The sequence below is a fragment of the Patiria miniata genome, unplaced genomic scaffold, assembly GCF_015706575.1.
Source record: "Patiria miniata isolate m_02_andy unplaced genomic scaffold, ASM1570657v1 HiC_scaffold_21, whole genome shotgun sequence".
Classification (NCBI taxonomy): domain Eukaryota; kingdom Metazoa; phylum Echinodermata; class Asteroidea; order Valvatida; family Asterinidae; genus Patiria; species Patiria miniata.
Window position 1 is genome coordinate 1,040,528 of NW_024037060.1, and position 13,907 is coordinate 1,054,434.

Here is a 13,907-nt window from a genome sequence, read left to right on the forward strand (position 1 = left end):
TAAATTTCAGTGCAAGTAATTCTTGCAAAATTATCCAGCGAAGGTGGTGTTCTCTCTCTAAACATAGCCAAGATTCTTTTTGTTAACTCCACAACCTGCATATTGTTCTCCAAACAAACCTGGTGTCATTATTGTTCTAATTACAGCAAACTGGTGACCAAGTTCCCTGAGTTCCTGAAGGGTGCTGCAGTGCATTGTGGGAGTTCCCCGTTGGTGATATTTCTGGACGGGCTTGATCAGATGGAGGAGGCGTATCAGGCCAACAACATGGAATGGCTGCCAAAGGATATCCCAAAGGTAGAATTCATTTTCCTTAGCTGAAACTTCCAACTTTTTTAAAGTTGCACTCTCCATGTTCTTCAACTAATTTATTTTTTTTACCGAATACATTTTCAACTTGTTTGTTTTGTTCCAACAAAAAAAAAAAATCCTTTTTTTTCTTTCTTGGACATCTGCAACCCTCTGGTGTTTTGGGCTCAAACAGATCCACTTTGCCAGCAGACTGGTCCGTACATTATCAGTTCTGATCACACATCACTGAATTATTCTCCCAAACCCACGGCCAGACTGCATCGTAGAAATACAAGTTCCATTACAGATGACACGTTCAGAGGATTAGTTCAGGCGTTGTATAAAGCAAATAATAATAAAAAAAAAAAGGTTTCATATTAGTGTGATAGAAGAAAATTAATTTCATTCGGAGACTGAAATTACTCTTACCATTGCACTAATAAACATTCATTATCTGTATAATGTACCAGCTTATATTTCAGCATAAGACACAGAATAGGCTCAACTACAAACGTGGTAAAAACGTACGATTTTGTTGTTGCTTCCCCCACCAGGATGTGATGTTTGTGGTCAGCACCGTCGTGGACAGTCAATCCCACAAGGCACTGCTTCGCCGTAACCCCTCAACTCTGACCCTTGGCCCACTTGACCTGCTGGACAAGGCCACCGTGGTGAGACGCATGCTGGCCGTCCACCGTAAGACACTGGATGAGTCCCCGTTCAACAACCAGGCAAGAACATGACTTTTTTTTATTGAGAGAGAAGAAAATGCCTATAGTGTCCCTGGAATTCAGTGTCAAATTAGGCTTTACCCTTCACCGACGTATAAACACTGTATACTCAGTGTGTTACCTCCCGAATGAAAGTTGGACAAAATCACTCGTGTGGGACTCGAACCCACGACCTCCTGCTTTCTAGTGCAGATGTCTTACCACTCGACTACCGAGCTAACAGGATCGGTTGGCTGGTTCGAATCTGATGTACATAGCAGCGGGTACTATTAACTATTCATAAGATGGAATTCAATTATCACATTTATTTCAGGGTTCCCACAGCCATGGAAAATCCTGAAAAATGCTGTTATTTCAAACTATCATTGAAGCTCACGGAAAAGTTATGGAATTTTGTTAATTTACAAGGAGTCCTGGACAGTTGATACTCCAAGAAAAAAGCCAAGGAATTCTGTAGAACCCGTATCTGATGATGTGTAATAAATGGCTGTGGCAGTCTTCCAATTTGCATTCTGGTTTACTACACTCCCTCTCTAGATGCAAATATCATGTAAAATCTAAACAAATAAATAAACATACTTATATTTATAGTTGAAGCATTGAGGGTAATTTTAATTATTACATGTAGAATAGAGTATAGCGCTGTTAAAGTCAGCAGAGCCTACAGACAACACACAAAGACAGACTAAGAATACTTGGCAAAATTCATCATTTGAACTTTTTGATTCACTCTTTGCAGATGAAGTTACTGGTTGCCAAGAGAGAAGCCAACTTACCATTGTTCCTCACTCTGGCCTGCGAAGAACTGCGTGTCTTTGGAGTCTTTGAGCAGGTAATTGAAGATAAATCACTCAAAAAAGAAAATTGGAAAAGTACTCTGTGTTCCTTAATACAACTAAGGTCTTACAGGTTAATGCCAATCAATCACATCCAGTTTCAGCTCATGTAACAAGCTGTTGAATTGTCGTAGTCATTGCTCCCCCTTGTTACTTGTAGCTGACTTGAGATTTGACCTTTCATTTTACTTATGATTTGACTTTTGACTCAATATTTGTTTCATGACTGACTTGTGATTGATTTGTGATTGACTTGTGATTGACTTGTGATTTGTGATTGACTTGTGATTGACTTGTGATTTGACCTGTGATTTGACCTGTGATTTGACCTGTGATTTGACTTGTGATTGGCTTGTGATTTGACTTGTGATTGACTTGTGATTTGACTTGTGATTTGACTTGTGATTGACTTGTGATTTGACTTCTGATTGACCTTGTCATTTGACTTGCGATTGACCTGTGATATAACTTGTAATTAAACATCAGGTAGGTCTTGTGATTGAATTTGTGATATGACTTGTGGTTAAAGTTGTTAACGAACTTGTGATTTGACTTGTTGTTTCACTTGTGATTGGACATGTGATTGATTTGTGATTTGACTGATGATTGACCAGGTATCTGAGAGGCTGAAGCGGATGTCTCACACCATCAGCGCCTTGCTGCAGGAGGTCATGCAGAGGCTGGAGATGGATCATGGCAAGGAGTTACTGGCTACAGCCCTGGCATTGCTGGTGTGTGCAAGAGACGGTAAGTAGGCATTGGTATAAATCTTATCAGTTTTTAAACTAAGAATAAGGTTTATATTTATAACTCTAAAAGGGCAATTCATTTTTCAGATCATTGCCGCTCATTATGAACTTGTGATTTGGCTTGAGATTGACTTGTGATTGACTTGTAAAGTTGTGATTTGACTTGTGATTTTACATGGTTATTTCGGGGAAGAAGGGCAAAATTAGTGATTTATTTGTGTTGACTCATTTGACTACCTCCATTCACTTCGCCTCATGAGGTCGTCAAATCAGTCAACTTTTCACGCTTCTTACTTTCTTCCAACCGTAACATGATGTTGCTTCATCACGGATTTATCCAGGTCTCCTTGAGGATGAGCTGCACAGTCTCCTGAGTCTTCACACCCTTCTGGGAGGCAGCAAGTATCGTCTTGAAGACATCAAGAACGTCCGTCTGACCGCTGAGCACATGCTGCCCCAGGCTGTCTTTGCTCAGCTGCTGAGGAGCCTGCAGGGGTTCTTGCGCCCTGTCGGGGAACAGAGGTAAGAGGGAATTAGATCTCTTTCAAAACACCAATCTGAAAAAAAGGTTGTGTCGTTTAACAGGTTTCGCATGTGAAGGGATATGCGTATGCATAGTTTTAGTTATCCGTAACAGTCATTGGCAATCCAGTTGTTCGTGTACAGATATGCAAACAATTAGATAGTCGAACCAAGCAGTAATTCAAAATTTTAAAGTGCGCTTGTTCATGGAGTCCCTGGGAAGTTAATGAATTCAATATCTCATTGTGTTTTTCACAGTGTTAACCACCTCAGCCTGGCCCACGGTGACATCAATAAGGCTGTCAGACAGCGTTACATGAAGGGCTCTGGGGCAGAGTCTGAAGCCAGACTACATGCGCTGCTTGCAGGTTAGTAGAGACTGCATTTGTGGCAAACGTGACTTACTGTGGTAATATTGATGGAAATGAATGTAATATTGTTTTGCAGTATCAGCTCCCATTGGTATCGGGAGTCGATAAACGGGCTCTTTCAGCTTCTTGGGAACTACGTCGCCAACTTCCAGTACCTCAGGGAGCTTATACCTACCCTTAGTAGCCCTGTTCTTGCTGATAAAATTGAAAGCCATCTCAGCAGTTAAATCAATCAAATGACAGTGTTTACAGTTCGGAACCCTATGCCTACATAAAGCAAGTTCGACTGGCTGTGACAGTTTATTGAATTTGATACAACTGTGCTTTGACTGTAGGTGATTGATATGCCAGTTATACCTGCCAGTTACTTGCTTTTGTCTATTGATGGAATTTAAACAGTTACAACTAAAAATATGATCTGACTGTTAATAACTAACCTGTGTATAAAGACATGGGGGGGGATTGATTAAAATTTTGACAGTCTTTGACTGCTCAGACAGCAGGAGGGTTCAGCGATGTTTAATTTGTAAAATAAGGCTGCAATTTTATTTCATTGTAGGCTACTTCTTGCAAGAGGCAGACCCTCTGCGAGACTGCTCCTGGGCCGGTCGGAAGCCGCGCGCCTTCAGCGAGGTCTCCTATCACCTCTCACGCACCGCGGCCTACGCAGAGCTGCAGTCGGCGCTGTGCAGCCTGCCGTTCATCTACGCCAAGTGTAGGATGGGTCTGGCCTCAACGCTACTGGACGATTTTGTCGGGGATAGTGGGTCTGGGGCAGCAGCAACCAACAGAGCTGCTCTTAGGGACAGGGAGAAGTTTCTGGCCAAGCCGCAGGTGCAGGTGGGTCAAGTGTATTTGTCGTTTTAAGGCAGGTTCCTTCAAGAACCATGGATAAAGGCACGTAGGAACATTTGTAATTACCTGAAAAGGAACATATGATTTTGATGAGAAAAATCTTGTTCAAAGTGAAGATAGAGATAGTACCAAATACCCTGTGAAATTATTTCGCCTAAAGCTTCAGATTTCACTTAATTTTTTTGAGATCAAGAACCAATTGTAAGGTAGTATTCTTTTCTTTCTTTTTTTAACCTGAAATGGAATAAGATTATGTAAAAAGTAGCAAGGCAGTATAACATTGAGTTGGGTTGGAAAACCTTAGCAGGGTGACATGAATGTTTTGCTGGGCATCCAGCCCGTCCCAAACCTTGCGTGAAGAGCACCATAATCTGAACTTTTTTTTCAGATAACGGGGTTTTTTTTTAATCTGTTTACAGGAATTCCGTTCCTTTGTGTCCCGCAACCTGCACATCGTTTCCAACCTGCCGGCCCTGACCTGGCAACAAGCGGCCAATGAGCCGTCGGAATCGGCCGTCTGTCAGTCCATGAAGGGCATGATTGACAGCGGGGGCGGGGCTTCTCGTCAGAGTCTGGTGGTCTGGAAGAACAAGAGGGAGGAGCAGGAGGATTGCGCAATGACCATCACGGGATTCACTCAGGTGAATACAAAACAGAATTGTTTGTATTTATATTAGTCCGTTATTTGAAACTGACTTTTGGAGTATGTAAAGAAAAAACCTTAACAGCTTCAACTGATAAAGATTGACCCCAAAACTACCTGAACAAAATGAAATACAGTGTATCTCGATAAGTCAAACCTCAAGGGAATGAGCTCAAATTTTGAGTTAAGCAGAGTTTGAGTTAGCAAATGGATTTTCTTTTTAACAATTGACGGGAATAAGTTCTTACTTTGAGTTAGCAGGGTTTTTGATTTAGCAGGTTTTGACTTATCAAGATTTCACTGTAGCACAATCAATTTTCGCTTCTGCATACTGTTTCAAATTCTTTTCTAGCCAAGAGTATGCTTGCAGTAATAAACTTGACTGTTGTGATCAGAAAATGTCTCATATCTTGGAGACAGGCTTGATAATTTTTTTCCATGAAGAGGTCAACATCTGCGTGTAGAACTGTATCGCCCTGCACGCCCAGATGCAGCTGTTTTTACTGTCTATTTTATATCGCATGAGATTAAAGTTGGAATTTTTGTGTGAAAAATGATATATTTTTTTGGTTTCAATTGTATTGTCTTAATTCTGGTAATGCACAGGAAAGCTAGGTGAATAACTGTAGGTTGATTTAACAAGGATGTCAACCATGAAGTTAAAAAGTAGATACTTTGGCCATGTAATCAGCCATAGTATATTTTATTGCAGGCTGTAACATGTTTGGCCATTTCAAGCGACGGTGCCTTTGTGGCTTGCGGTAATGAAGACTGCACAGTGAAACTGTTTGAGCGTGAGACAGCTAAGGTAAGATATCAAGGACAGATCTAACCCATTAATCCCTGCACTGCCCCAAACCACCCTGCCTCTTACCCCTTATGCCGGCCCAAACACTCTACGGTTTTCCTGATTCATCGAGGAGTAAATGCAATGTAATACAGTGTAGTACAAGCGCTAATGGTTAAATACAGTAAAATCCATACGTAATGATCACAAACAACAAAATTGTTTTCATCAATTTTTTATTTTGTATACTACTATGTGTTTGTTTGTTTGTGTGAAGTTTAATCTGCGCAGTTTCTAAGTCCAAATAAACAGTGCTGTGGTATAAAGTTAAGAAATATATATTTTTTTCTATTTCTCCAAGATATGAAATTTCATTAGCTAAAGTGACTTCAGCAAAACTTTAATTGTGCAAGCCATTATTACTGCATTTGTACATGAGACTTGTTGCGCCTTGAAAATTTGAATTTAAAGAGTGTATCAAAAGTTCCCACACTTTTAAAAGATTTTTGAAGATTGAGGAAAGTTGTCATCAAAAATGCCTAATATTTCTGCCATCATGTTCTTTGTATGTCTGTCTCAAACATACGGCAAAAACGTCAACGCTACTATCATTCCAGCATTTACTTATTCACTGATTTGCTCTGTTGTGTTTGTTTTCACCAGGAGGCCAGGAGTTTTGTGGGTCACTTTGACGCAATCACCGACTGCTGCTTTGTAGGCCGACAGCGTCTGGTCACGGCCTCTGTGGATGAGACACTCAGTCTGTGGGACGTCAATCAGGGACACAGGTACGTAATAAGCTATTGTTGTGGCCACCAAACTTAAGATTAGTATATGATTGTATGGATTCGGTGCATAACTTTAAGCCCTTCGGTTGTAAACATCAAAATATTACTGTTAAAGTAGAACGTCGCTGTAATGAACACAATTTGGTTTACAAAAGAATGTTCACTATAGCGATTGTTTGTTACAGCTGTTTTAGGCCACGGGCGTGACACTCAAAGTAAAGTGTACATTCCCTTCCATTCATTGGGAAATTCCTAACGCCAGCATGTGTCTCATCAAAATGTACTTTTATTAAATTTTATTAACCGACTGAAAATTAAGGGAAATCCTGAAGTGTTCAGGATCATGAATACATAGCAGCTGTGATATTCTGTTGATTCCATTCGATGTAATAGGATTGCGGTCATGAAGGGCCACAGACGACGCGTCAGCTCCTGTTGCCATAGCAGCCGTTGCTCCATGATCGTCTCAGCCTCTTGGGACTCCAGCCTGAAGCTGTGGGACGACAGCGACGGCAGACAGATAGGCTCACTGAGTGACACAACCCCCATCAACTGTGTGGCCTTCCATCCTGAGGGCAGGATGGTGGTGACTGGGGGCTGGGATGCTGCCATGAAGATCTGGCATGTGGAAGATAAGAAGAGACTTGGGGTGAGTGTGTGTTCCCCCCCAACCCCTGATCCCACCCCATCCCCCTGATCCCACCCCATCCCCCAACCGCAACCCCCACCCAACCCCCAACCCCAATCCCAACCAACCCCAAATCCAGCCCTACACCCAACCCTACCCTTACACCCATCCTTAACCTAACCCCACCCCCACCCCAATGCCCACTCCAACCCCAACCCTAACCCAACCTACCTGTACCTGCACCCCTATTCCTACCCAACCCCAACCCTCGCAGCCACTCCCACCCCAACACCCACACCAACACCCACACCAACCCCGCCAACCCACACGTGCCCTCACATCATTCCCCGTCCCTTCCCCCACCCCTTCCCGGCCCACTTCTTCCTGGCCCACCCCTACCCTTACCCCCACCTATATAATGGTACTGTGTGGACCCTCCTGTACCCTGAAATATTTTTGAAATGTTACTGTTACACATATTCCTCGCAATTATTATTTATCAACAGTCGGTTAAGCTTAGCTTTTTTCTCTGTTTTGTAGATCTTGCGAGGTCACAAGGCATCAGTCCGTGCAGTAGCATACTCCCCAAGCGGGGCACACATTGCTTCAGCATCTCTGGATGGCACAGTCAAAATATGGTCGTCAAAGACTGGCAACCAGGTATGTCAGCTGTATAGTTTTGTTATGGCTTCTGTGGTCTTTTACCTCTCTCAAATTTGGTTTCCTGACACAAAAGGGCATTCCCTTTATGACAAAATTGGTTTTCTATTCCTGCCTGAGTAAGAGAGATTTCCCATACTTTTTCGTTGTGGGTTTTGTGTGGGTTTTGTCAGGCTTTGAACTAGGAACTCTAGATTTCAACTTCAGAAGAAAAAAGAAGAAAGAAAGGAAAGGTTTAATCACTTTGTAAAAGTATGGCTGTTAAGATTTCCTGTTTTTGTTTCTTAAACAACCAATCAGGTTGGAGGATTGGATGGTCATGTGATGCCCATCAACCGTCTGGCTTTCTCTCCAAATGGACGCCAACTTGTAACTGTCAGTGATGATCAGAGAGTCAAGGTAAGGAATGAGTTTATAGGATTCAGATTATGAGTTTATTTTCATGTTAAATTGCCATTGGCACTATTCTGTTTGTAATTGATGCTTGTTTTTTTGCTTTGTGCACTGCTGCCACTTTAAGGATTGACATGTGAACATTTACATTTTTGCCGATTAACCTTGTGCATACGTCCATAGCTTTTTGCCTCACCTGAAGCTTGAGAACCATTTTGTTGCAAGTATTGACTGCTTCAAGTGACTGCTTCAAAAAAATTGCAGTTGTGGTCTAAAAAACTAGGCTGAAAAGCTGGGCACATTTTTGTCTTGATTGTTAATGGTAATGATATGATCCACGATAAAAGATCCAGGCCTAGGATTAAAAAACAATTTGTTGAGAAGGTTCTTTTTGTCTACTTTAAATTCCAGGTGTGGTCTGGAAACCTCGGCCGTAAACTGTCCACGTTTGGCCTGGACCGCTACGGCCATGTCACAGCGACCGCCATCAGTCCCGATGGCATGCAGGTGGCCGTGGGTTACCATGGCGGTAGCATCAGGCTGTTCGAGACAAACAGCGGGGCCGAGATCTGGGAGGTAGCACACCGGCAGGCTAGGGTCATGGGGTTACGTTGGGTCATGACCCCAGCAGGCCAACTGGAGCTGCTGGTAGGGTGGGATTCAGGAGATGTCATGGTGAGTGCAACAAGGCAATGTTTGCCTCAGTAAGGACAATTTCAATCTTTTTATATTTCTTCTTTATAAATAGGAAAAAAAATGGTCATTTGGTCATCATAAAATAAGAGGTGTCTCATTATGTGCATGTTCAATGCAAAACATAAGATATTTTGGTAGCCCTACAGGAAATATGACATAATTTTTCGCGAGTCCATATCAATTTTTTTTAAAAATTGTTGTCATGGTGTCGGCAAGACTTCAGTCTAAATACTCATAAAGGCTCAGCATTGAAAAAAAATTGTACAAGCACCTCCCCCCCCCCTCTTATATATGCTAGGTTTAAATATTTTGAACATCTTTAAAGAAGGTGAACTCGGCCTTTGTACAGCTGTTATCAGTAACTGTCATTGATTCAGCTCAACCCGCCATTTTGAAAATAGGTTTTGTCTGACTTTATTCAGAGTCAGAGAGCAAGTGTTAACATTTTGTCGTGAGTAAAAAAGCACTTCATACACCTCCAAACTAAACCCTTGACTTCTTGATAAGTTTGGCAGCGATATATGCTCTGCAGCGATAACGATTAGTTTGTAAAATTGACCATTTACAATTGGTACACTGTAACTTACACCACCTAATATGCCTGCTTAGGCAACATAGAAACTTGTGGAATAAATTGTGGACTTATCCAGTGCAAAACTTTTGTGAAATGTGTCATCACTGAATAGTTGCTCAACATTAAATGGATATATGGCTCGTTCAAAAACTGTTGAGGAGTTGCATGAGGTTTTGTGAAAATTAGCTGCAGGACTCTGTTAGGCATCTGGAGAAGTCATAAGTTGATTTACCCCCTTCTTATAAACCCCAGCTTCTGTCAGGCACAAAAAGTTCCATCAATACCACCCTGGCATCCCATTTGAAGCCAGTCACTAGTCTGGCCTACAGCACTCCAAACCGTCTGGCTGCAGTCACCTACACAGACAACACCATCCATATATGGCGTGTGCCGTATGAACGCAAGTCCAGCCAAAAAACGTAAGTGTGGACAATTAGTCAAGTTTCTTATGTTTTGTTGTTATAAATATTTCGATTCAGGGGAAGCGTTTGTTGTCAAGAAAGCATATGCAATGTTTTCTGTTGGTTATTTTTGTTTGATTAAGTAGCCGAGTCAAACCTGTCACAAATCTTAAATCTGAAAGCTGTTACTTATCATGAGTTAATGTGTTTTCTATTTATCATTGAGAAACAAAGCCAGTTGGTGTATTTAAAAAAAAATAGCGATTTGGTTTAAAACATCTTGTGATACCATGCCAAAAGAGCACAGACAGTGTAACAACAAATAGCATCCTAAATCTGCAAATTGTCTGTTTTTCTTGCACAGTTTGGAATGCCACGCTGTGATTCACGCTACATGTAACGGCACAGTGACCTGCTGTGGATTCAGCATGGATGGCACTAGACTGGCAACGGGAAGCAAAGATGCGGTAAGATCTCAACTATCAAACATTTCAATAAAACCAATCAACACGAGAGAGTTGTTGTGCTGTTTAAGCAAGGGTAATGGCAAAACATAAAGGCTGAAGACATCTGGTATGATAAACATTACAAAACATTTTTCTGACCTCTGCTTCCCTTGTATATCATCAAAAAAATTTAATGCCAAAAAAAGTTATATAGGAAATATCTTACAGCGTGGACTTTGCTTGTTTTTGTTAACAATCAAGTCTCAATGTGACTGCTCTTTTTCCACCGTTCAACTCTATGTGAAGGCTTGTCAATAAAACAACCCTTTTAATATTGGAAAACATGTTTCATTATTCATGTAGTCCTCAATTTTATTGGCTTGAACATTCATATTCATAATGCGACACGTCTATTTTATTTTTTTTCGTTGTACAGAGTCTGCAGGTTTGGAGTATGGAGAGTGACTATTTGAGTGGTGCACGAGGCAAGACGTTGAGACCATTGGCTGAGCTACATGCGTGCCATAAGGACTGGATCACTGCACTATGCTGGTCTGATAGCAATGATTTCCTGGTAAGTTCTTTATTACTCCATCACAATCCCATCACAAACCCATCACAAACACATCACAAGCCCATCATAAGGACTGGATCACTGCTCTATGCTGGTCTGATAGCAATGATTTCCTGGTAAGTTCTTTATTACTCCATCAAAATCCCATCACAAACCCATCACAAGCCCATCATAAGGACTGGATCACTGCTCTATGCTGGTCTGATAGCAATGATTTCCTGGTAAGAAACAAGTCTCCACATATCCTTACAAGTCCATCATGGGTCCATCACAAGTCCTCACTAGTCCATCGCTAGTCCATCGCTAGTCCATCACAAGTCTGTTAAGTCTGTCACAAGTCCATCACAAGTCCATCACAAGTCCTCACTAGTCCATCGCTAGTCCATCACTAGTCCATCACAGGTCTGTTAAGTCTGTCACAAGTCCATCACAAGTCTGTCACAAGTCTGTCGTAAGTCCGTCTAATCGCTATAGCGGGAATCTGCCAATATCTTAATTTCTAATTTGCATTTGCTATGAACCTTGACTAATCACAAGTCCATCACAAGTCCTCACTAGTCCATCGCTAGTCCATCACTAGTCCATCACAAGTCTGTTAAGTCTGTCGTAAGTCCATCACAAGTCTGTCGTAAGTCCGTCTAATCGCTATAGCGGGAATCTGCCAATATCTTAACTTCTAATTTGCATTTGCTAGGAACCTGGACTAATCATCCCTCACTGTTTCGCAGAAAGTTCTATGTGCTTTGGACTTTTGAGGGTCTTTAACCTCAGTATTAAGTAAGATTCAGGTTTAAACCACAGAATTCATGTTGACTAGAATATTGATTACGATTGTCCCTTTTGATAGGTGACTGCCTCCAATGACTTCACCCTGAAACTGTGGGACATGAAGACCATGAAGGAGAGATACCAGTTCATGGGGCACACTAGCGCCATCAATGCTGTGGCATACAGTGTAAGCTTTCCAGTTTGATCAAGTTCTTATTCAAGAGCCAATTCAGATGTCAAAAAATCCTGCGTTGGTCGTTATCTTTGCTCATGTCGATAGCTTTACTCTTATTTACACAAAACAACCATATCAGTCATAAATGAACAACCATATCGGTCATAAATAGGCTATGGACTCCATGCACAAGTACCCCCTCAACGGTAAGAATGAGAGAGTTGCGGGAGACCACTTGGTGGGAAAGCATTACTGATGCTGACTGATGCTCATGCTAAGGTGCTACAGGCTTGTGCTCATTAAAATTAAAATTGATTACATGTACTTCGGGCCATACCTGCACAAACCAGTACGCGCACGCAGTGTGTCCATCCTGCTGGCGCTCGAAAGTAGAGCGCCCTCTATGTTCATGCACAGAGTCAATAACGAACACCCCAGCAGCTCTTGAAGTTTATTTACAATCATACGGAGCGTTGCGACTGATAGTGGCAATAACAAATAATCGCTGTACTAAACAATCTTTTGTGGACTCCATTGTTGAAAAAATGTTCACCCACTTTGAGTCCCATTGTGGTTCATTTGTTTACTTGTTTTTTCCCCATTTTAGCAAGGCTGTGTTGTCTCGGCCTGTTTTGACGGCACTGTCCGCGTCTGGTCCCACAAGGGCATTGAGATCACCACTCTGTATGGACACAATAGTCGAGTCAACTGCTGTGATATCTTTGTGTCTGCAAAACAGCGTGAGAGTAAGTACGGACAAAAAAGTTTGATTAACAATGGCACCATGTACCAACCAAACTGCTCTCCCTGTAATTCCCTGTACCGTTGCAAACCATCCTGAGCATAGGCAAATTGGAAATCATGGCCCACGTTTTCGGAACATAATGTGACCTGTCATTATGAAATAAGCTTAAAGTTGTAAATTGCCACTTTGCTGTACAGTGGGGCAAAGTCAAAATTTGGAGGGGTGGTCGATTTTTTGTTTCCAGGTGAATCTTAATCTGTAAGTCCTGTGCTACCTTTCTCAATTTTTTTTGTTCTGTCAGACATCTTTCAAACCTATTTCATCCCATTTTTTCATGACTGGACTGTTTATTCACTGTAACACAGCTGCAGGAGTTTAAAATCAAAAATCTCAAGAATCAGTTTTACAACTTCAAATAAGTTGGTGTTCTATACTTCTTTTACTGAACTCGTTACCCCTTTCAGCCATTTCCAAAGGTACACACATTTTTTGGGGACAACTTTTTTTTTAAAGTCTTGCCGTTCATGTTGTTGTAATACAGACATCTTTGAAGACTTGGACGTGAAGGATTCAGCTGCACCCAGCCAGCCGTGGTCCAGTATGGTGGCCCAAGAAGAATGGAAGGACAAACATGAGAAGAGGAAACTGGACAAGGTGGAGATGGTGCGGCTGGAGAACGTCGTCGTAGCAACCGGCAGCGATGATGCCATGACGCATCTATGGAAACCTCTACAGGTTAGTCATAGAGTGTATTATTGTTTGGGGTTTGTGATGTAACATCAGTGAGAGTAGATGTTAAATTTTGGGTTATCACTTTGACCGTTTTGACCGAGTTCCACATAGATCCACTGTTCATTTTTCCATACTTATGTATTGAGGGAAGACAAATAATCACCTCGCATTGCATTTTGACATATGTCTCATATTTTGAGATGTGTTTAGGATCCACTTTTAGGTACTTCGGGGAACCTTAAAAAACATTGGTAGGAATCATGTGTAATGGGCATTTTTTTTTTTCATTCTGTCTCCAGGGCAACGAGATGGCATCACTGAGTGGTCACTCAGACAGTGTTGTGGCCGTAGCCGTGTCCGGTAAGGGTGACATCATCACAGGATCCCTGGACAAAACGGTCAAGATCTGGACACCCAAGGTAACAGTCACAAAACCTTGGAGCTCTGAGTTTGGATTATTACCCCTGCTAGTCCTGCCTTTGAATAATTCCTTTAACTGTGGCAAGGATGACATCTTTTTTCTGTTTTGATTTTTTTCCTTA

The 13,907-nt window shown here is 41.7% G+C and overlaps 1 protein-coding gene across 6 annotated transcripts in view; it reads left to right on the plus strand.

Moving 5' to 3' along the window:
• LOC119729498 (telomerase protein component 1-like) overlaps positions 1–13,907 on the plus strand; it is a 36,408-nt gene that overhangs the window by 16,748 nt on the left and 5,753 nt on the right. For all 6 annotated transcript variants that reach the window (XM_038202074.1, XM_038202071.1, XM_038202070.1 and 3 more), the window contains 21 exons: positions 147–297; positions 846–1,022; positions 1,762–1,854; positions 2,473–2,605; positions 2,949–3,129; positions 3,388–3,497; positions 4,060–4,340; positions 4,775–4,996; positions 5,711–5,806; positions 6,449–6,573; positions 6,967–7,222; positions 7,742–7,861; positions 8,162–8,260; positions 8,666–8,929; positions 9,777–9,943; positions 10,290–10,392; positions 10,808–10,945; positions 11,793–11,900; positions 12,496–12,634; positions 13,175–13,368; positions 13,665–13,784. In XM_038202074.1, the coding sequence (XP_038058002.1) occupies positions 147–297; positions 846–1,022; positions 1,762–1,854; positions 2,473–2,605; positions 2,949–3,129; positions 3,388–3,497; positions 4,060–4,340; positions 4,775–4,996; positions 5,711–5,806; positions 6,449–6,573; positions 6,967–7,222; positions 7,742–7,861; positions 8,162–8,260; positions 8,666–8,929; positions 9,777–9,943; positions 10,290–10,392; positions 10,808–10,945; positions 11,793–11,900; positions 12,496–12,634; positions 13,175–13,368; positions 13,665–13,784 (3,277 nt within the window). The remainder of the gene's footprint in view (positions 1–146; positions 298–845; positions 1,023–1,761; positions 1,855–2,472; positions 2,606–2,948; positions 3,130–3,387; positions 3,498–4,059; positions 4,341–4,774; positions 4,997–5,710; positions 5,807–6,448; positions 6,574–6,966; positions 7,223–7,741; positions 7,862–8,161; positions 8,261–8,665; positions 8,930–9,776; positions 9,944–10,289; positions 10,393–10,807; positions 10,946–11,792; positions 11,901–12,495; positions 12,635–13,174; positions 13,369–13,664; positions 13,785–13,907) is intronic.